This window comes from Hippocampus zosterae, chromosome 9, assembly GCF_025434085.1.
Source record: "Hippocampus zosterae strain Florida chromosome 9, ASM2543408v3, whole genome shotgun sequence".
NCBI lineage: Eukaryota > Metazoa > Chordata > Actinopteri > Syngnathiformes > Syngnathidae > Hippocampus > Hippocampus zosterae.
This window is the reverse complement of record NC_067459.1, coordinates 10257262-10280401: the sequence shown is the minus strand read 5'-3', so window position 1 is coordinate 10280401 and position 23140 is coordinate 10257262. Positions and strand designations below refer to the sequence as shown.

Genomic DNA, 23140 nt, shown 5'->3' with positions numbered 1-23140 from the left:
TGGGCTGTCTAACACTCCAGTCAGGTTGCTACCTACATGTGTTGCTGCTTTAGACCGTGTCTTTGGCTGGACTGTCTTTGGCTCACGAGCAGAGCAAGACGGTCGCTGGAGATGCTGCATTGTTGAGCTCAGAAGCAGTGCTGAGAAGGAACTAAGTGCATGTATGTTTCAATTGTGCAACGGTAGCATTCATAGTCTGTATGCTACCTTTGTACTCTTTTACTTGATTCAGCTGAACATTGGCACTTATATATATGTATGTGAAAATGATGTTTGCACTAGAATTCATCTGAGCTCTTATGAGGAGAAACCAACAAAATGAATCTTCAATTTAGTGACTCAAAAGTTTTGTTTGACTCCATAGGCAACAGGTTGACAGCTAGCTCTCATGGTTAACACCATAAATCAGATTCTTACCGGCCAGAGATGGGGCTCCATGTCGTGGACACCAGGCAGCCATGTTGCTCTCGTCACGGTTCAATTTGGGGAATTTTAACCCATTTTCAGTCAACGTCAGCAACACTGGCATGATTACTGAATGTCTCTCACAGATTATCTACACCGATTATCCGATTATCACCGATTTTTTTCTGTTGAGCCATATCCAAGAAAAAAGGCATAATATTCAGTTGGGTACACACAAAATTATGCCTGAAAGCAGCATCAGTTGATGGTCGAATATCTCTAAAAGATTTTCCTCAGTGATTATCCTGTGGCGTGGAGTATGGTAAGAGGGATATTTTCTCCCCATCTTGGCAAAATAATAGCCTGGGTCAAAAATTGTAAACATTGACGTTGGTGGCGAATCCTCGTGGAAAAGTGCGTAAGTCCGCATAAGTCAATTTGGTGCTGAGGCTAGATCACCGGATGCCTTTTACTTCTGAACGATTGTCTTGTGGTGTGGGATGCTTGAAGAGTGCTGCTCAGAAAACATTTAGGCTGATTTTCAAAAACGTTGAACCTATTGAATAGTTAAAATCGCAAATCCATGTGTGTGGTCAACAACACACAGAACGTTACCATTCGATTCATCTTTTGTTCAAACTTGCCAGAGGTTTCCACTCGCTCGATCAAACACTATTCTCGTTTGTGTGAAAAAGCAGCTGAATGTACTGTTTGTAAGCGCTGACAGGTAGTACAAACAAACCAAACGTGCTGATCATTGACATTGTGCAACAGCGGGGAAATCTTACCCCACGTTCATGGTGACCGAAAGTATCTAGTTAACTGCGCAATCTGTCAAGCCCGCTTTGGTGTGCGAGACCTGATGTGGAATGCGTACGTGCGTGGGCCAATATCCATCACACGTCTTGGAAGAAAACCGCCAAAGCATCCAAGACTTGGCCCCGCCGTCACCACCGGATGGTTTGAATCAGAAACATATCGAGCTTGGATCTTGTGCAACCTCTGTCACGCATCTTTTAGAAATACTCCAAACAATAAGACTGTTGGAGAAACAAACAGATTTAGGAGGGTTTCTGGTTTCTTCACTCCCATACAATAGAGTCAGCTAAGACTTTCTGTACGTAGCACACACACACATACATAACGTCCTCCTGTTTTTTGATTCAGAAGAGAACATGAAGTGTGGCAGACTTTTATAACTGTTCTTACTCCTGTTTGAGAAGATTTACATTTGGTCAAGTTCAAGACTTTAGCATAGTCTCCTCTATGTGTTTCCAATGCTGCATATCGTCACAACCAATGAAAGTATATTTCTCTTCCAGGTTTGAGAGAGGTAATTTAAAAATGTATTCCCCCAAAAATATTAGTAACTTGTTAAAAATGCAGTTAGTCATGTAATACAAGTACCATAACACTGAAGTCATTGAACTACATTCCCTTTACCGTTTTCTGGTGAATTTCTCAGATCAGAATTGAGATTTTCAAAACAGTAAGTGCATTTCTCAAAACAATTTGAACAAACGGCAAAACAACACGGTTTGCTTACAAAAGCAATTTTTGTTCTCAAAATCTCTTATAAGTAAATATGCGTATCATTGAATATGTTCGTGCCATCAAAAGTGACAAGACTCTGTGTCGATCAATGTCTACGGAAAAGATAGTCGAGTTGCTTCGTCATATTGTCAATTTAACGGTATACTCCGGAGGGATGTTCTGATGTTAACTGCTGCTGAGGTTTTGATGACGGATTAGGTACCGGTATTCTAAATTGAAAGTTCGTCGTTCGTACATGAGGATGATTGATTGTAAGAGACCGGGCATGATTCTCATTTCATTTTTACTGTTCGTACTTTAATTGGATCTGGATATAAGCCTTTGTTTGAAGAAATCAAGTAACGAAGCATGGATAATGAACACATGGTTCATTAACTTCAATTAGCCTTTCTAGTCATTTCATGACACTGACATCATGGAGAGGAAAAAAAAGATTTATTGATACAATCCTTTGAGGATTTTGCTACCCATCGTGGAAACGTAGTGCAAAGCGCGCGACACATATCGTTAATCTAATAGAATTGAAACACCCCCCCCCCCCAATCAATTTCAGCAAAGGCATGATTATTGAATGTCTCCATAAGATTATCCTGTACTGAGAGTGATTTTCTGATTTTATCTGAAAATGTTTTCCCATTCATAATATAAATGTTAAACCTGGCAAATTCTGATCACATCAAGAAACCGAATGTAGTTTTTGCCATACAACAAAAAGAGGAGATACTGGTTGTGTTGAGTGTTTTTGGAACGTGTCACAAAACTCATTCTCCACAATGAGAATGTCAAGTGTGTGCAACCACATTGTGGTTATCAGACCAGCTAACAGTTAGCCTAGCTTCTCTGATTTCCTCCCCCCATGTGGAGGATCACTCACATTTAAAAAAAAATATCGCAATGCATGTATATTGCGTAACTTTTTAAACCTAAATAGGGAAATCACTGCTTGTAATGTCCCATTCATAATTGGAGTACTTAATCACATTCCAATCCAAGATTTGGTAAGAGATAGAAACATCTCAAGAACCTATGCCTGAGTGGACGTTTTTGAGTCACTTTGTCCCATTTCCAAGGTTACTTCAAAGACCAATTTGTTACCAAATCTGAACCACATATACTGGACAGATGTGTGACTCAATTGCAAAACAGATGAGTTTTCATCATATCCGTGGATGACTTGCCATGAAACATGAATGTTCCACTAAGTCAAAGCCAGGTTCACTTAGGCGCATACAATTTTGGACAGCATGTCTATCGTGAGTAGACACGCAAAAAATGTCTCTCTGGAAGCTATAGCTGAAAACACACAGAAAGTTGACTCTTTTGGGGTTTTTGAGTATCGTTTTTAACTTGGTCTCAATGTTTTCTCAGATTGCAACCAAACCTTACCCTCATATACTCGATAGATAGCAAAGAATTTCAATCTTTCCCAGTGTATGTGGGCAGAGGCTGGAAGCAAAGTTTGATGAATTGCCAAAGCTTCACTTTCACATTCACCCAAATCAACCAAGCATACAGCTTGTTCCTGGCATTTTTAAACTGGACACAAGAGGAATTTGTGACATTTTCCTTATTGGGCCTCGCAAGGTTTACAGTCTCCAGTGACCAACTATAAACTTGCCAACATGTGGTGTTGTCATGTTTGTAATGTCAAACCTTTGTGCTAAATGTTGTAGCATTACTCAAATTCACAGTAATACGCAAAACAACAGAGGTGGCGGGAGTACTCACTGTACTTTTCTGCACACCAAATAGTCACCCGCTTTTAATCAACTTTCTTTGTGTTTGTACTGAAAAGAATAAAAAAACCAGTGGACATGCTATCAAAACAAAGGGTTCCAGGAGCTTTGCTAACAATATTAACTGATACTGAATTACTTTGTAGCTAATCATAACAATTGAAAAAATAATGAGCTGCAGAATCTTATGAATGCCAAAATCTTATGGAGGGTGGGTGGAGGGGGTTAGACATTTAAATCTCTTAAATTGAGCAACTGATAGGGAATAACTACCAAATCCAATATTTGTTACTGTCGTTACTCTGTGTCACTGCTGTCCTTAATTTTGTTTTACTGCCCCAAGATCTCAGTCAATCAATCAAGATCTCAAACTGTGTCTCTCTATTTAGTCTTTTTTTAACCTGTCATTCACCAGAATTAAGGAGCCTACCAATATCTGTTTTGAAATGCAGGGAGTAAAAGTAAACATAACAAGTCGAGTATAAAGTATGGACAGGATTGATAGAACAAATATTTGTTTTCAATGATAAGAAAACAGAAGGTGATAAGACTGAAGGACTGACAGGGGACAGTTGTGACGCCTTTTTGAAAGCACTCCAACAAAGTTAATTTAATTGTCAGCTAAGCCACGATGAGAGACGCTGGTTAAAACGACACGACTGATGCGTCACACTGTCTCCAGATGGTCTGCTGGGGATTCTGGGAACAGATGTCCAAGCAAATTTGCTCTCTTTCTGTACAGCCAGGATGCTGTGCAATTGTTTGGACGTGTTCTGACACACTATTTATGTTGTTGGGTCATTCCCGAATTGGAGGACCATTGAGGCACTAACATTTTTGAAAGAGCAAATAGGCTGACACCTTTTTTTCCCCTCTAGATGGTTAAAAAGGTTAAAGGAACAGGAATGTGTGTATACGAGACAAGGCTTCAGAGCATATTGACTTGTATTTTTTAAATGTCTGTGATTCAGCATAGTGTTTAAAAAATCCCAAAGAAGACGTAAAGCAATCATACCAAAATAAATTCTATTCTGTTTGATAAAAATGTAAGTTCTTCATCAAAATGGAGGGATGATGGAAAAAAAGACATTTTACGGGTACTCCGGAGGTATTTGGTCTTTCCAATAATACTTTGTCTTTATGAATTCAGCCAGTGCGTGTTATTTATATTTTGTGCATGCGGGGAAAAAAATGTCCTCAAAATCCGGAGTAACCCTGTTCTTGTCGCTACAGCTGCTTTGACTGTCACAACTTTGAAAAGCTCGATTCACGCCCAGATGAAGCATCTCTGGATGCTTTCGCCTCTTTATCTGCGCTGCACGCGAGACGGTTTGTTGCAAGATGGTGTGGATTAGTTTGAATGGGATTTATGTGTGCGACTGGCAGCTGATTCTGAGTCTGGGCAGGAGCAGTAATTGTGCAAAATAACTCGGTGATTCAAAGGGAAACATGGACATGTGTTGCAAAACTGATCAGTCGGAGAAACTGTTACCAAAAATAAAATGTGTTTTCGATCCAATGTGCATTGTGTGAGTTATTTAATTGGACTGCTCTTGTGCTGTCACGCATGCTTGACTTTCTCTACACACACACACACACACACACACACGCACACACACACGAACACACACACACACACACACGCACACACACACACACACACACACACACACACATGCATACGTGTTTTGGTGCATTTTCAGGACGTCCGTTTGTTCACCCGACATATGGGTACATGCCTTTCCCGTGGTCGTACAGGCTCCAAAAAAATATGGTAACCATGAAAAAAAATCAGGAAGACAGCCATCTACTCAGATTTTGGCTAGGACGTAATTTTTTTTTGATTTATGACAAAACTACTACATATGAGGACATTGACAGGTTTTTGTGTATTTTGAGCCCCCTGGATACACATCATTTTCAAGTATATATGACTTATGAAGACCAGCTAAGAGTAAAGTGTGTATTTTTAAATTGACTCATGTTACATACCAACAGTATATGTTAGGCACATGTGTCCAATTGTCATGCTCGGGCATGGGGAGAACTCTACAAAGGAAGGATGCCCAGATTCAAACAAGTCAAGTCAAGTCAAGTCAACAGTATTTATAGAGCACTTTCAAACAGCCATCGCTGCATACAAAGTGCTGTACATGGAGCGATTTAACATATACAATAAACAGTAAGACGAATCAGTAATAAGTAATAAGTAATAAGGCGGTAGAAAGCACCAAGCAGTAAAACCAATAGCAAATCTAAGTCATGCTGAGTCAAACGCCAAAGAATATAAGTGAGTTTTCAAATATCAATTGCTGAACTGTGAGGCGAATGTGCCAAACAGTCGTTATACCCGTCATCCCTCAAATATTCACATTAATAATACAAGATAGTAAAATAAGCTGTGAAGAAGAAGAGACGGTTAAATATGTGGTCAGTCCACTTTCTTATTTTTTAATTGCTGACAATATGAAATTATGAACACAGAAAACATGCCACCTCCTCTCCATGACACAAAGCACTGCAATAGATGAGGGTTGTTTGAACTGAAGAAGATTATGTCAAAATGTGAATACTGCGATGAAGAATTTTTAATGAATCTGGCCATATATTGTGCCATGTGTGTAGCAACTTCTTTAGCTACCGTTAGACAAAAGCAACTTTTCAAAAAGTATTGAAATTCTTGAAATAGGATGAATTCAAATGTTTTAGGGTTTTTCCAAAATATCACCTCAAACCTAATAAGCCTATCTTTTGTGAGAAGTTTGTATATCGTACGTACGTTTATATACAGCAGGAGTGTCCAAGGTCGGTCCTCAAGGGCCGCTGTCTTTTTGTTTTCCAGCTCTCCCAGGATGTTCTAATGCTGCATCAGAGCTGACTGATGAACTGATCATCTGAAACAGGTGTGATGCAGCCGGGAGAGCTGGAAAACAGGCACGACAGTGGCCCTCCAGGCCCAGATCGGGACATGCCTGATATACAGTATAATTTACATGTTCATACATCTTCAAGGATTTTCCAAATTGCTCTTGAAGATCATGAAACAACAAACGTGAAACACAGTATCCAACAACAAATATGAAATCCATAATTGACCATCCCACCCTAAATGCACCATTGCAATTGCTTTAGTTAACTTGAACTGAAATGTACCCAGACGTGCTCGCATTTCAATGGACTAGCCATTCATTTCCCTTTTTAATGCAGTTATATCCTGTTGTGGATGTAGTTTTTGATGGACACCCAGCCTCTGTCTTTCAGAGCTGCTGGCTCTGCGTGGAGACAGGACTCACAGCTCGTTTTACCTGAAACTTTATGGCTTGTTATGAAATCAAACATATGTCGCTCAACAGCCTTCACTTCATAATCTGTCCACGTGCGTCTCTTATTCCCACCTGTAAAAGAAGGCATTATTTATTAAAAATGGAAAAATAAAATAATCAAATTAAGATATTCCAGGAAATAATGAGAATTTTGAAAATTTGAGAATTTTGAGAATTTATCTCTCATTCCATTCATGGTCTCCAGAGGGTTCAGTCAGGTCACTTGGTGTCTGGAACATAACATTACGGTGTCAAAATATTCAGCATTCTTCATTCTGACCAGTTAAGAAATGAATAAACATTAATTATCATTGAACATTGCTCACGGGAGAGTTTGGGATGAATATACCACACTATAGAAAGTTAACACTGTTCAGTTCTGTGGAACAGCAATATGGGGACATTCGAACACAGGCTCTCCAGAGTTAGGTTAAGACAAAAGTCATGTCACCTGAAACACACTCAGGTTTTTCAGGTCTGAAGAAATATGAGGACATGACGACTGAAATCATGGAGAGTCCATGTTTCTGATTTATAACTTCTCCTGTGTTTGTCAAAGAAAGCTGAAAACTCAAACCTAGTATATAATGATAAGACGTAGTAACCTGTTGTAAGGAAGAAGTGGATCTTCCACTCCTTTCTTGATCTTCAAAAGGTTTCATCAGGATCGGAACACTTGGTGTCTGCAACATAGCAACAGTGCAGTGTCAGAAATATTCAAATTTATTCATCCTGATTAGTTAATAAATGAATAAACGTTGTTATTCATTGAACATCGCTCACAGGAGGGTTTGGGATTAATATAAGACACTATAGAAAGTTAACACTGTTCAGCTCTGTGTAACAGCAATATGGGGACATTCGAACACAGGCTCTCCAGAGTTAAGTCCAGACAAAAATCATATCACCTGAAACACACTCCGGTTTTTCAGGTCTAAAGAAATATGAGGACATGACGACTGAAATCATGGAGAGTCCATGTTTCTGATTTATAACTTCTTCTGTGTTTGTCAAAGAAAGCTGAAAACTCAAACCTAGTATATCATGACAAGAAGTAGTAACCTGTTGTAAGGATGAAGTGTATCTATCATTCCATTCATGGTCTCCAGAGGGTTCAGTCAGGTCACTAGGTGTCTGCAACATAACATTACGGTGTCAAAATATTCAGCATTCTTCATTTTGACCAGTTAAGAAATGAATAAATATTAATTATCATTGAACATTGCTCACGGGAGAGTTTGGGATGAATATACCACACTATAGAAAGTTAACACTGTTCAGTTCTGTGGAACAGCAATATGGGGACATTCGAACACAGGCTCTCCAGAGTTAGGTTAAGACAAAAGTCATGTCACCTGAAACACACTCAGGTTTTTCAGGTCTCAAGAAATATGAGGACATGACGACTGAAATCATGGAGAGTCCATGTTTCTGACTTATAACTTCTCCTGTGTTTGTCAAAGAAAGCTGAAAACTCAAACCTAGTATATCATGATAAGAAGTAGTAACCTGTTGAAAGGATGAAGTGGATCTCTCACTCCATTCTTGGTTTCCAGAGGGTTCAGTCAGGTACCTGTCACTTGATGTCTGCAACATAACAACATTACGGTGTCAAAAGTTTCAGCATTCATCATTCTGACCAGTTAAGAAATGAATAAACATTATTTCTCATTGAACAATGCTCACAGGAGAGTTTGGGAATAATGTACAACACTATAGTAAGTTAACACTGTTCAGCTCTGAGTAACAGCAATATGGGGACATTCGAACACAGGCTCTCCAGAGTTAGGTTAAGACAAAAGTCATGACACCTGAAACACACTCAGGTTTTTCAGGTCTAAAGAAATATGAGGACATGACGACTGAAATCATGGAGAGTCCATGTTTCTGATTTATAACTTCTGCTGTGTTTGTCAAAGAAAGCTGAAAACTCAAACCTAGTATATCATGACAAGAAGTAGTAACCTGTTGTAAGGATGAAGTGTATCTATCATTCCATTCAAGGTCTCCAGAGGGTTCAGTCAGGTCACTTGGTGTCTGCAACATAACATTACGGTGTCAAAATACTCAGCATTTTTCATTTTGACCAGTTAAGAAATGAATAAATATTAATTATCATTGAACATTGCTCACGGGAGAGTTTGGGATGAATATACCACACTATAGAAAGTTAACACTGTTCAGTTCTGTGGAACAGCAATATGGGGACATTCGAACACAGGCTCTCCAGAGTTAGGTTAAGACAAAAGTCATGTCACCTGAAACACACTCAGGTTTTTCAGGTCTGAAGAAATATGAGGACATGACGACTGAAATCATGGAGAGTCTATGTTTCTGACTTATAACTTCTCCTGTGTTTGTCAAAGAAAGCTGAAAACTCAAACCTAGTATATCATGATAAGAAGTAGTAACCTGTTGTAAGAATGAAGTGGATCTCTCACTCCATTCATGGTCTCCAGAGGGTTCAGTCAGGTCACTTGGTGTCTGCAACATAACATTACGGTGTCAAAATACTCAGCATTTTTCATTTTGACCAGTTAAGAAATGAATAAATATTAATTATCATTGAACATTGCTCACGGGAGAGTTTGGGATGAATATACCACACTATAGAAAGTTAACACTGTTCAGTTCTGTGGAACAGCAATATGGGGACATTCGAACACAGGCTCTCCAGAGTTAGGTTAAGACAAAAGTCATGTCACCTGAAACACACTCAGGTTTTTCAGGTCTGAAGAAATATGAGGACATGACGACTGAAATCATGGAGAGTCTATGTTTCTGACTTATAACTTCTCCTGTGTTTGTCAAAGAAAGCTGAAAACTCAAACCTAGTATATCATGATAAGAAGTAGTAACCTGTTGAAAGGATGAAGTGGATCTCTCACTCCATTCATGGTCTCCAGAGGGTTCAGTCAGGTCACTTGGTGTCTGCAACATAACATTACGGTGTCAAAATATTCAGCATTCTTCATTCTGACCAGTTAAGAAATGAATAAATATTAATTATCATTGAACATTGCTCACAGGAGAGTTTGGGAATAATGTACCACACTATAGAAAGTTAACACTGTTCTTCTCTGTGGAACAGCAATATGGGGACATTTAGACACAGCCTCTCCAGAGTTAGGTTAAGACAAAAGTCATGTCACCTGAAACACACTCAGGTTTTTCAGGTCTAAAGAAATATGAGGACATGACGACTGAAATCATGGAGAGTCCATGTTTCTGATTTATAACTTCTCCTGTGTTTGTCAAAGAAAGCTGAAAACTCAAACCTAGTATATCATGATAAGAAGTAGTAACCTGTTGTAAGGATGAAGTGGATCTCTCACTCCATTCTTGGTTTCCAGAGGGTTCAGTCAGGTACCTGTCACTTGATATCTGCAACATAACATTACGGTGTCAAAAGTTTCAGCATTCTTCATTCTGACCAGTTAAGAAATGAATAAACATTATTTCTCATTGAACATTGCCCACAGGAGAGTTTGAGAATAATGTACCACACTATAGTAAGTTAACACTGTTCAGCTCTGAGTAACAGCAATATGGGGACATTCGAACACAGGCTCTCCAGAGTTAGGTTAAGACAAAAGTCATGACACCTGAAACACACTCAGGTTTTTCAGGTCTAAAGAAATATGAGGACATGACGACTGAAATCATGGAGAGTCCATGTTTCTGATTTATAACTTCTCCTGTGTTTGTCAAAGAAAGCTGAAAACTCAAACCTAGTATATCATGACAAGAAGTAGTAACCTGTTGTAAGGATGAAGTGTATCTATCATTCCATTCATGGTCTCCAGAGGGCTCAGTCAGGTCACTTGGTGTCTGCAACATAACATTACGGTGTCAAAATATTCAGCATTCTTCATTTTGACCAGTTAAGAAATGAATAAATATTAATTATCATTGAACATTGCTCACGGGAGAGTTTGGGATGAATATACCACAGTATAGAAAGTTAACACTGTTCAGTTCTGTGGAACAGCCATATGGGGACATTGGAACACAGGCTCTCCAGAGTTAGGTTAAGACAAAAGTCATGTCACCTGAAACACACTCAGGTTTTTCAGGTCTCAAGAAATATGAGGACATGACGACTGAAATCATGGACAGTCTATGTTTCTGACTTATAACTTCTCCTGTGTTTGTCAAAGAAAGCTGAAAACTCAAACCTAGTATATCATGATAAGAAGTAGTAACCTGTTCTAAGAATGAAGTGGATATCTCACTCCATTCATGGTCTCCAGAGGGTTCAGTCAGGTCACTTGGTGTCTGCAACATAACATTACGGTGTCAAAATATTCAGCATTCTTCATTCTGACCAGTTAAGAAATGAATAAATATTAATTATCATTGAACATTGCTCACGGGAGAGTTTGGGATGAATATACCACACTATAGAAAGTTAACACTGTTCAGTTCTGTGGAACAGCAATATGGGGACATTCGAACACAGGCTCTCCAGAGTTAGGTTAAGACAAAAGTCATGTCACCTGAAACACACTCAGGTTTTTCAGGTCTGAAGAAATATGAGGACATGACGACTGAAATCATGGAGAGTCTATGTTTCTGCCTTATAACTTCTCCTGTGTTTGTCAAAGAAAGCTGAAAACTCAAACCTAGTATATCATGATAAGAAGTAGTAACCTGTTGAAAGGATGAAGTGGATCTCTCACTCCATTCATGGTCTCCAGAGGGTTCAGTCAGGTCACTTGGTGTCTGCAACATAACATTACGGTGTCAAAATATTCAGCATTCTTCATTCTGACCAGTTAAGAAATGAATAAATATTAATTATCATTGAACATTGCTCACAGGAGAGTTTGGGAATAATGTACCACACTATAGAAAGTTAACACTGTTCTTCTCTGTGGAACAGCAATATGGGGACATTTAGACACAGCCTCTCCAGAGTTAGGTTAAGACAAAAGTCATGTCACCTGAAACACACTCAGGTTTTTCAGGTCTAAAGAAATATGAGGACATGACGACTGAAATCATGGAGAGTCCATGTTTCTGATTTATAACTTCTCCTGTGTTTGTCAAAGAAAGCTGAAAACTCAAACCTAGTATATCATGATAAGAAGTAGTAACCTGTTGTAAGGATGAAGTGGATCTCTCACTCCATTCTTGGTTTCCAGAGGGTTCAGTCAGGTACCTGTCACTTGATATCTGCAACATAACATTACGGTGTCAAAAGTTTCAGCATTCTTCATTCTGACCAGTTAAGAAATGAATAAACATTATTTCTCATTGAACATTGCCCACAGGAGAGTTTGAGAATAATGTACCACACTATAGTAAGTTAACACTGTTCAGCTCTGAGTAACAGCAATATGGGGACATTCGAACACAGGCTCTCCAGAGTTAGGTTAAGACAAAAGTCATGACACCTGAAACACACTCAGGTTTTTCAGGTCTAAAGAAATATGAGGACATGACGACTGAAATCATGGAGAGTCCATGTTTCTGATTTATAACTTCTCCTGTGTTTGTCAAAGAAAGCTGAAAACTCAAACCTAGTATATCATGACAAGAAGTAGTAACCTGTTGTAAGGATGAAGTGTATCTATCATTCCATTCATGGTCTCCAGAGGGCTCAGTCAGGTCACTTGGTGTCTGCAACATAACATTACGGTGTCAAAATATTCAGCATTCTTCATTTTGACCAGTTAAGAAATGAATAAATATTAATTATCATTGAACATTGCTCACGGGAGAGTTTGGAATGAATATACCACAGTATAGAAAGTTAACACTGTTCAGTTCTGTGGAACAGCCATATGGGGACATTGGAACACAGGCTCTCCAGAGTTAGGTTAAGACAAAAGTCATGTCACCTGAAACACACTCAGGTTTTTCAGGTCTCAAGAAATATGAGGACATGACGACTGAAATCATGGAGAGTCTATGTTTCTGACTTATAACTTCTCCTGTGTTTGTCAAAGAAAGCTGAAAACTCAAACCTAGTATATCATGATAAGAAGTAGTAACCTGTTCTAAGAATGAAGTGGATATCTCACTCCATTCATGGTCTCCAGAGGGTTCAGTCAGGTCACTTGGTGTCTGCAACATAACATTACGGTGTCAAAATATTCAGCATTCTTCATTCTGACCAGTTAAGAAATGAATAAATATTAATTATCATTGAACATTGCTCACGGGAGAGTTTGGGATGAATATACCACACTATAGAAAGTTAACACTGTTCAGTTCTGTGGAACAGCAATATGGGGACATTCGAACACAGGCTCTCCAGAGTTAGGTTAAGACAAAAGTCATGTCACCTGAAACACACTCAGGTTTTTCAGGTCTGAAGAAATATGAGGACATGACGACTGAAATCATGGAGAGTCTATGTTTCTGACTTATAACTTCTCCTGTGTTTGTCAAAGAAAGCTGAAAACTCAAACCTAGTATATCATGATAAGAAGTAGTAACCTGTTGAAAGGATGAAGTGGATCTCTCACTCCATTCATGGTCTCCAGAGGGTTCAGTCAGGTCACTTGGTGTCTGCAACATAACATTACGGTGTCAAAATATTCAGCATTCTTCATTCTGACCATTTAAGAAATGAATAAACATTAATTATCATTGAACATTGCTCACGGGAGAGTTTGGGATGAATATACCACACTATAGAAAGTTAACACTGTTCAGTTCTGTGGAACAGCAATATGGGGACATTCGAACGCAGGCTCACCAGATGTTAGGTTAAGGCAAAAGTCATGTCACCTGAAACACACTCGGGTTTTTCAGGTCTAAAGAAATATGAGGACATGACGACTGAAATCATGGAGAGTCCATGTTTCTGATTTATAACTTCTCCTGTGTTTGTCAAAGAAAGCTGAAAACTCAAACCTAGTATATCATGATAAGAACTAGTAACCTGTTGTAAGGATGAAGTGGATCTCTCACTCCCTTCTTGGTCTCCAGAAGGTTCAGTCAAGATCCCGTCACTTGGTGTCTGCAACATAACACCATTACGGTGCCATTACTGGACATTCGAACACAGGCTCTCCAGTGTTAGGTCCAGACAAAAGTCATTTCACCTGATCACACTCAGGTTTTTCAGCAACATTACAGTATCAGAAATATTCTAAAAAGTATTCTACAGTAACTGGGAAGTATGAGGGCATGACTGAAATCATGAAAATCAACATTATAGCAACCATAGAGTGTCAGAAATATGTCGTAGTTACATGACTTTTGAATAAATTAAACTTCATACACAGCACAAGCCGGCTCTTTATGGTAGTTACCACTGTACAGCTCTTATAGCTAACAATTTCAGGACAACAGACATGACTGAGTTCAAATAATAAAGACAACACCCGAAACATACTCTTTCAGACTAAAACAATGTAATGACTGAAAAATAATTCCGGTGACCATTCGTTGTTTTCAACTAAGTAGAGACTTTTGATGGGCAGTACAAATTGCTGATAAAAATGTGGATTTGTCAAACAGCTACCACAGCCTTCTTCAATCAGGTGAAATAAGCATTATGAAGGAAGTTTAAAGGCATCTAATTTTCCTCTACTATTACAGATGGTATGCGTTTTTATGAATTGTGATATTTGGTGAAGCACAATATTTTAACAGAAGCCGAATAATTTCTATTTCTATTTTTTCATTCCAAGATATTCCTAGTTCTACATGGCAATACAATATTCTCAATAATTGAATGATAATGGCTGCTAAACATTTTCTTCAAAAGTACTTCAATTATTTTTGCTCCAATATGATCAATGGCATAAAAAATATGCTGTTTATTGTGACATTTTTGGGGTAAATACAATGTATGAATAAAATCTGTCACTGTGACAGGCTTTGGTTGCAGCTCTTGTCATGTGCTTGCGGTAGCCATAAGAATTAGATAGCAGGTAGATTGATAGCATACCTTTATAATCATTGATCCACTGGGCTTTCAAACAAGGCTTGTTGACTCCAGATAAAAGGAGCAGCCTCAGATTCAGGGCTCAGTCTGGTTCTTCTTTGTGACATTATCACCACCAGTAAACATCTACAATGGAAAGTGAGAAGAAGTCAGCCAGACAAGCAAGCACAATATTATGGCAGCACTTATTTTGGCTCAAAAAGTACTGAGCCAAAGGAATATTATTTTCTTCCTCAAAAATACAAAAATTCATTTCATCAAACATTTGCTGGTCAGACTAATAGATTCGGGCAAACCATTTGTCAGGCAGATAACAATGTAAAATTAAAATAGAGTAACACAATATTGTCTTGACCAAATGTACCAACAAAGCTGAATTCTGCTATAATTTCATTGCAAACGTTTGTTTGTTTTTTTCATTGAAACGGTGTACAATTGAATCAGCACAAGAATAAACAGTGTAAATACACCGGGCTTAGCGTAAATGCTAGAAGTGCCTGGCCCACTTTCATTGGGCTACCTGTACTAACTAATTTAAATTAACTACAATCGAATAAAACAAATACTGCACTGAAATAAACATATGGTACCAAAACCAAGTTCCACAGACTGTGTTGTTAAAGATTTAGAAAAGTTTTCCAGAACCTTGCCTGCAGGACATGTCCACATTACTTTTACTGGAAGCTTATTAGCATGCTAACGATCAAGCTAGCTAGCTAGCTAGCTAGCTGTCTTATTGAATGATATTACCTTTGGTGGGCACTGTTAAACACGGTTATATTGAACAACTTCTATGTTACGGTAAGATAAATGAAAAGGAATTGCTTACCCGATGGTCATCCACGCGTGGTCGTGTTTGAGAGTAGGATTGTCTGGCTGCTTCACATGTTGGATTTTGTGTGACTGCTAATTGATGTGACTTATCAGGACGAGGGCGGGGAAAATGTGTGAGTCAGTCCGAAAAAGATGACATTTGAGGTCCTGCACAATGACGTCACTGAAAGTGTGTTAAAAGTGTGTTAAGTACCGAAGTTGGCCACTAGTTTTCCAAATGAAAAGTGAGTCGAAAGTTAAACACACTTAAACACACAATTTCTGAAAATTGTGCTCTTTCAGGACATCACTTATTTTTGGTGTGGGAGTATCCTCGTGAGCTCTAGAGTAGTGTAGACTGCGTGGAAATATGAGGACGCGAAAAATGTCCTCATTTTTCCACAGGTCCTCATTGTGAAGGTGTGTTATCATAAAATTGTCCTGAGATGTCATGAATACAAACGCATGCACGCACGCACATACACGCACACACACACACACACACACACACACACACACACACACACACACACACATGCACGCACGCACATACACGCACGCACGCACACACGCGCGCACACACACACACACACGCACACACACACACACACACGCGCACACTCCATCGCTCCTATGTTGCTTTGAATTCTTCAAGCCACCTGTTTTGTGGCCTCATCAGAGCGAGTGATGACAGGAGGATGAGATGAGGGGACAGGGTGAAGGACAAGGCAATATTCACAGTCCTGTCTCATTTTTATTTGTGTGGAAAATGTGATACCATGGCTTTTAATGATTATTGTTCTTTTCAGTATGTTTGTAAGTCAGAATGCAGTTGTAAAGTCATAACGACAGTAATTTGTATGAAAACACTTCTAGATCATCGTGCAAACATCAAACAATAAAATGAAAACTAGCAATCATAGCAGTAACCAGACCGTTCCCATGGGTGGGGTATGGGGGGCCAAGCCCACCCACCAAGATGCTTGTACCCCGCTACTTGAGGCACACATCTCTAAAAAGAAACATTTTGTCATAGTAGCTATTTTGGTTCTGTGAAATTCTGATGTTGAGTTTCTTTTAGTAGTAAAACATTAAAAATATAAAGAAACAATAACCTATAACGGGCCTCAATGAAAATACCGGTAAGTTTAGGTGCGCAGTGCTACAAGAGACAAATACGTCAATATTGATGCGTGAGAGTCCCTGACTTTTTAAAGTGAACCCAGGAGTTTTTTTTTGTAGCATTGTGCAATGTGGCATAACAACTCAAAATAGGCTAGATCTAAATGTCAATAATGATAGCTGAGGACACTGAAGTAGACTGGCACTAGGGACTGTCTAATTTAACTTAAGCGACAAAAAAGCTTACGTTGCTTGATGTCACAAAACTGCAATCAATCATCACCAAAATGAAGATGGACATCCATATATTGTCATGATCCTGTCCTGTTTGCTTTGGGTTTTTTTCCCCCCAGTCTCCAGCTGGAGAGTGGGCGTATACTCATGAGCTGCACCTGACACTAAATATGCCTCATTACCAGCTGCCTATAGATCCCCAGCTTCACAGAAAACTGTCTGTCGGATTATTAGCGTGGCTCACGACTGTGTCTCCGAGTGCTTGATTCTCTCGATGGTCTTAAAATGTTTGCATCACAGCCTCTCGGCACGTTTTTTCGAAGTGTCTTTTCATGTAAGTACCGGTTCTTATATTTTCGCGTATTGGAATTCCTTGTCCTTTGAGTTTGACAAGAATTCTTTTCCTTCTTATTTCTGCTGCAGACAACACCTTGAGCCAAGTTGCCCATTCCGAGCCATTTGTCATCCCGTCCACTGTGTTGGACATGACCTTGATATTAGCCGTAAATTCGTCAAATTATAGTCGTAAAATTGGGTTGCGATGACATAGTCCAATTAAAAGCAGCTGTTTGGTATTAATCCCATGAGGTCCGTCTTGATGAAACATTTCCATGTGCCACGTGAACAAGCTTCTTCACAAATCGCTTCACTTTTCCACATCCAATACAGCTGCGGCATTAACGTAATCAATAACTATCATCTCTGATAACACTCGCCAGCGTTTGTCGTGAAGGGCGGGATTCAAATCTACTGACCGGAAGCGGCAATGCTGCGCTAATAGTATAGAAGCATCAGAAATAACGAGCAAAGTAGGTACAGTATTGTGTGTAGGGTATTTATAATAATTACCCCCATACTCCCCCATACAGAACAGCTATCACGTTTCACATTTGTTGCGAGGAAAAATTCAAAGGGCTCAATCAGAACAGCCCTTTAGATTAATTTAAAAAATAATCACTTTAAACAAGGCATGGGCTTTGAGTGTGCACGCGAGTGCATAACATGTGATTCACACCTCACTCTGTCACTCCTTCGGTCTCTGATTGGTTGTGTTAGTCTAAAAAAAATGATTGCAGTCATGCTAACGTGATAACCTTTTATAAAAGTGGTCGCTTGTAAGGAGCCCTGGATCTCCATCCAGCCCAGCTCGGAACCTCATGGGTGGAGAAACTTAGTGTAAGGTGTCTTTTCATACAAATTAGCGCCTCTATTAAATCAGGAACGGACGGGTGACAAAATATTTACTCGGTTGATTAATTTTAGTTGAGTAATTTGTGGCGAGGCGATCCAGAGAACTACAGCATTTGCATCCAAGCCAGCAAAAAGGAAATGGAGTCTCCTTTAACTTATTTGTAAATGTTTGGATGCTTGTTTAGCGATTGGTAAATAATTAGCTTGATGTGCGATTACTTCACTAATAACTTCAACACTTAATTGGATACAATCAAATGAGTTGTTGGTAGAGTTACAATGGGGTCTTTGGCACTCCAACCATGATCACACAAATACCTAAAAACCTGACATATGAACAAACTTTTTTTCCACTTCAGTTCACTTCAAGCCATTTAAAACTATCACAAAAAGCTAAAAGGTCAACATAGGGACATACGAAGTGAATAAACGCCACAAGTTGGAGTTCTACACACCCCTTCCTGTCCGGTGTGTGTGCAGTTTAAACAAAAAGCAAAGTCATTTCCTCTCTCTGTCTTTAGTCAGGGACCTGTGGTCCAATGCTCGTGAAGAATGACACTGACAGACCGCTGCCTCAGGAGGCCCCATGTCAACACTGGGGTTGCATGGGAAAACTGTTCAATGGCACATGGCACCTTCAGCTGCAAAATCGTATTGAATGTAAAACCGCTGATATTGCTGCTGCAGAGACGTGCAATAATAAGCACGGGGTTTAGGGATTGGGAGGGCGGGGGGCGGGTAGCTAATGTAACGCGAAACACAGACTCCTCGGTTTGATCATGACGGAGACAATCTAGCAGTCGAAAGGAGGGATCAGACCCCGCGGAGCCTGTTGGGAAACGGTTTTAATTCATCCCAACTCATCCCTGCGCAGCTGCCCTTTTCCTTTTCGGCCTCGCGCTCAGCAGACATGTGAACCAGATAGAATGAGACAAACTTGTGTCATTCAAAAATAAAGCAAGATGGGCCATGGGGGCAAAGGCAGCTGGCCCATTTTTAACGATGCAAAGCTCCAACTGAGTTATAGTCATATCGCGTTGCTGACAAAAGGACCAAGAGGCAACAAATAGGAGTATAGAAACATGACAATGTGACAAATCCCGGATTGAGATGGCGGGGTTGGGGGGGGGGGCAGCTAATCTGTAGGAAGATCGCAATCATTCTTTGCTAGAAATGAAAAAGCTTTCCATGGCAATTAGAAAGCAAAATCATGCTTACAAAGCAGTAGAAGCATTGGAGGGAACCGTGTTTTTACTGAAATGAAGTCCTTGTGATCAAATAAAAATGTCATTTTTCCCCACCAACTCTGGATTAAAAAGGCAGAAAATATTGTTTTAGTCCACTCAAAATGGCCCATCAAATCTCTGCTTTAGAATTGGCCGCTGACTTGCGCTGTGGTGCAATCAAAAGACAGAGACAAGTACACGTAGCTGTATGAGAAATACAGTACAGACTATACAGGTACTCTGATCACATGTTGGCACAGGAAACGTTCCCATCAAAGGCAATTCAAAGCACGGACGTTAGTTTAGCATTGACCTAGGAACAGAGCTCAAAAGGGGCGTGGCTGATTGACCTTTTCATATCTGTGCCATATCTGCAGTTAATTCGGGTGCATTGCGTGCATGTCTCTTGGCCATGCGATGCTGATTTTGGTGAAGTACCTTCTCAACCGTTCACATTCACACCGCTACTCAGAAAGAAGTGAACCCACGCAAGTCAGGCAAGTGAACCGCAATGTCAGTGACTCCCGAGTTATGAAAAGCCAGCAAACTTTTCAGAGTCAAACCCAAGTTCCTCCACTTTATCGTAAAGGTAAGACTTGTCAGAAGTACGGCGTTATCTTTTTCCCATTTAAATGCTAATGAGCGAGCTGCCATCATAGTCAAAGCGCTGCAAAAACCGTGTGCATATTTCATATCTTATCGCGGCGAAAAAAGGTAACGGCACTCACCGCTGAGGTGGCGGGAGGCGTGCGTGTTCCCTTCATTAATTTCTACACCATGACAGCAGCCACAATCGTTGTGTAATGTCACACCACCAGTATCGTTCACTGTATGAGAATGTGCACGTTTGTGTGTGGGTGTGCGGGGGGATGTACTTCAGTTTGACGAGCAGCTAATTGCTTTCCCATCATACTATCACTTCATAGAATGACATTTTCTTTACATTAGCACCCGAGTGCATCCTGTGCTTATTATGAAATCGCAGCTCGCCTCGTTGCAAGCCCCTATAGCTGCCACGGTAACAAAAGTCAGATACTCAACATTGGCCCGCAATAGAAGGTGGGGGGCGGGTGGGCGCGGGGGGGCGGTGAGCAGTGACTCATTTGTTCAGGTGTTGAGTCGCAGTTGTGATCTTCTTGCGTGGGGTTTCCGGCTTCTACTCACATTCCAAAAATTCATGTGAGGTTCATTGAAGATTCTAAAGTTGTCCTTATGTGTGAGTGTGACATGTGTCCTACGATTGGCTTGTATCCCAACACTTGCTCAAAGTCATCTGAGAAAGGCTCGAGCTCTCCCACTGACCTGAATGAGAATACGCTTTCGAGAAAAAGGATGGATGGGTTGAAAAGGAAGGTTTGAAGTCGGTCCCTGTGGCATTTTGACAAATGCGTGTCATGACATGATGTTAACACAAAAGGGAATGATCTCATTTACAACAACAACGAAAAAATGCCTCTATGGTGTTGAGATAATCAGCAAATGTGCCTCCTCATCGGGTGGCCACTGTATGGGGCGAATAAAGGAGCAGCATTGGAAGAGGAAGCAATGGAAAAGCACGAGGCACTCCTCAAAGCCAGGATGCAATCATTGCTTTCCTCTTGTCTCACGCAAGTGACAGATGGCGAGGCCACCGGAGGACCGAATGTGGGAATAATATTGTCGATTAAAAAAGAAATACAGCGAGAAGAAACATGCAGCTGTCGGCAAGGAGAGAAAAAGGAGGGCGGGGGTGAAAACGGGCAGAGATAATGGAGCAGCAGTAAGTTTTGGGAACGAGATTGAGCTGTCTGTTTATTTATTCCAGCTCGAACATGGACGGAATCGAGTAGAGTTACAGATATATGTGAGAAAGCGGCTATTTGTTTGGGCGGCGGGAACCACCCTTCAAATGCAAACGCCCACCTGCATGTGTTCCGCTTTTTGCGTGTTGGCGTGCGACCGAGCGTGATGACTTTTCAAGATCAGCCGAGAATCCAAGAAGGAGAGAACATATCAGTATCTCCTCCCTCCCGCTGAGCCCTGTGCGTGTGTGTGTGTGTGTGTGTGTGATGCACAAAGAAGGGATGTGTGTTGGAGGGATTGTTTCACAGAAGACTTTGCTGGTATCAAGGGAAATTTAACACATTTAATGGCAAACGTGATGCAGAGCTTTTTTTTTTAATCTGCTTTGCGTATCAAATGAATTCATGACTGTCTTTCAAAAACAGACTCAAATCATTACCTTGTAAGCAAAACTCAACTTCGAAACGTGAATGTAAATGAACAAAAAAAATAATTGTCACTTTTGTTGCTATGTGGATTTGCGAAACAATGATCATATTTAACAAAAAAAATCCCAAACCGAATACACCCTGTGATGGCCAGGTCTCCCGATATTTTTGCTCTTTTGGCACGCCTGTAAAACCTTGACACCGTCCTGCGCGTAGTTATCAAATGATCCCTGCAGGCTACAAACAAAGAAAGCCTTTGCCATCCCTCAATCTCTCACCAGATCTGGCCCAATAGCAAATGCTTTTGAAACTCAAGCTACCGTACGGCACATTTATGGAATAATAAGCATGCGCACGGGGCGTCATCTGCATTGTGCGTTGACGGGCTGGGAAGCAAAATAAGCCGGTGTGATCAGGCGAGAGATGGAGTGAGATTAAAAGATTTAAGGCTCCATTTGTTCATGAATATCTGAGGACGGAGCCGACGAAAGGCAATCGGGTTTTTGGGGTGTTGGGAAGAAATGGACCTCATCCGCATCTGGTCATTGTTCGCGGTTATATGGAACGGCATCGTGTCACGTCATAATTCAGTGCAGACGACCTGTGTTGAGCGTGAGAATATTGCATCAGTCAAAGTAAACCATTGCCGGAACACAAACGACTCCCACGAGCCCCGCGTTAAATGTGTGTTTATCCTGCAATGAAGTCATTATAGGAAGATTTGAATTGGACACATTGCGTTGTTTGAAACACTGAAATGTCCTGTGTACCTTTTTCGCTATCCATCTTCCGCTTGGCCCGTTTGATCGCTGATGACGGAGACAAAACGCAGGAGGAAATTTAAACAAATGACTTTTAGCCTCTGGTTTCGACGTGGCGTTTCGTTTCATTACTCTGCCACCTTCTGGAGCCCACGTCATCCTGACTTGTTTGATTTCAGCAGGCTCTCACACACACACAGTCCAATGACTTTTTTTCACCCCTCAAAAATTCTGCCTAAATATAAATATATAGCGATTGAAGTAACAGTGTTGAGATGTTGAGATTATAAGATATCCTTTATTAGTCCCACACTGGGGAAATTTACAGCCTCCAGCAGCAAGAATGTAGGTAGAAAGGAGAAAGAGGAAAAAAAATGATTGAGAATAATATCTCTGAAGAAAGATTTTAAGGACTGTATGTAACTTAGGAAATAGGTTTCTGTCCCCAAACACATTTGAAGAATTTGAATTGAATACAACTTTACTGCCAAATGTGTTATACGTACTGTATATGTGTAACAATACGGCACAGATGAAAGTTCTTCCCTCTCAACATAAAACAAGAGGAGCCGCTGCGGGTGTCCGCACTGCCATCAAAAGAAAAGTTAACCAAAAAAAAAAAGACAAAATAATACAAGTCTACACATGAGACACAGACA

The 23140-nt window shown here is 40.2% G+C and overlaps 1 protein-coding gene across 12 annotated transcripts; it reads right to left on the bottom strand.

Moving 5' to 3' along the window:
* Positions 1-5592: 5592 nt before the first annotated feature.
* LOC127607498 (cell surface glycoprotein 1-like) lies at positions 5593-16197 on the bottom strand. 12 transcript variants are annotated; one of them, XM_052075865.1, is made up of 13 exons: positions 14928-16197; positions 13914-13991; positions 13466-13537; positions 13019-13090; positions 12572-12643; positions 12119-12196; positions 11225-11296; positions 10778-10849; positions 10325-10402; positions 9431-9502; positions 8081-8152; positions 7624-7701; positions 5593-7248 (listed from the first exon to the last, which is right to left on the bottom strand). In XM_052075865.1, the coding sequence occupies exons 1-13, from the start codon at positions 14937-14939 to the stop codon at positions 7195-7197; spliced, it is 882 nt and encodes a 293-aa protein (XP_051931825.1). In that variant the 5' UTR covers positions 14940-16197; the 3' UTR covers positions 5593-7194. The 12 variants fall into 12 exon arrangements, with proteins under 12 accessions (XP_051931825.1, XP_051931827.1, XP_051931828.1 ...); XM_052075867.1 differs by lacking the exons at positions 7624-7701; positions 8081-8152; positions 9431-9502 and adding exons at positions 8528-8605; positions 9878-9949; XM_052075868.1 differs by lacking the exons at positions 7624-7701; positions 8081-8152; positions 9431-9502 and adding exons at positions 8528-8605; positions 8984-9055.
* Positions 16198-23140: the final 6943 nt, after the last annotated feature.

Bases quoted from the DNA above. Each gene is read 5' to 3' on its own strand.
- LOC127607498 (XM_052075863.1), bottom strand. The intron at 13,091-13,465 runs GTTACTACTTCT...GTTATGTTGCAG, and splicing joins CCACTTCATCCTTTCAACAG to ACACCAAGTGACCTGACTGA. The intron at 8,606-8,983 runs GTTACTACTTCT...GTTATGTTGCAG, and splicing joins ACACTTCATCCTTACAACAG to ACATCAAGTGACAGGTACCT.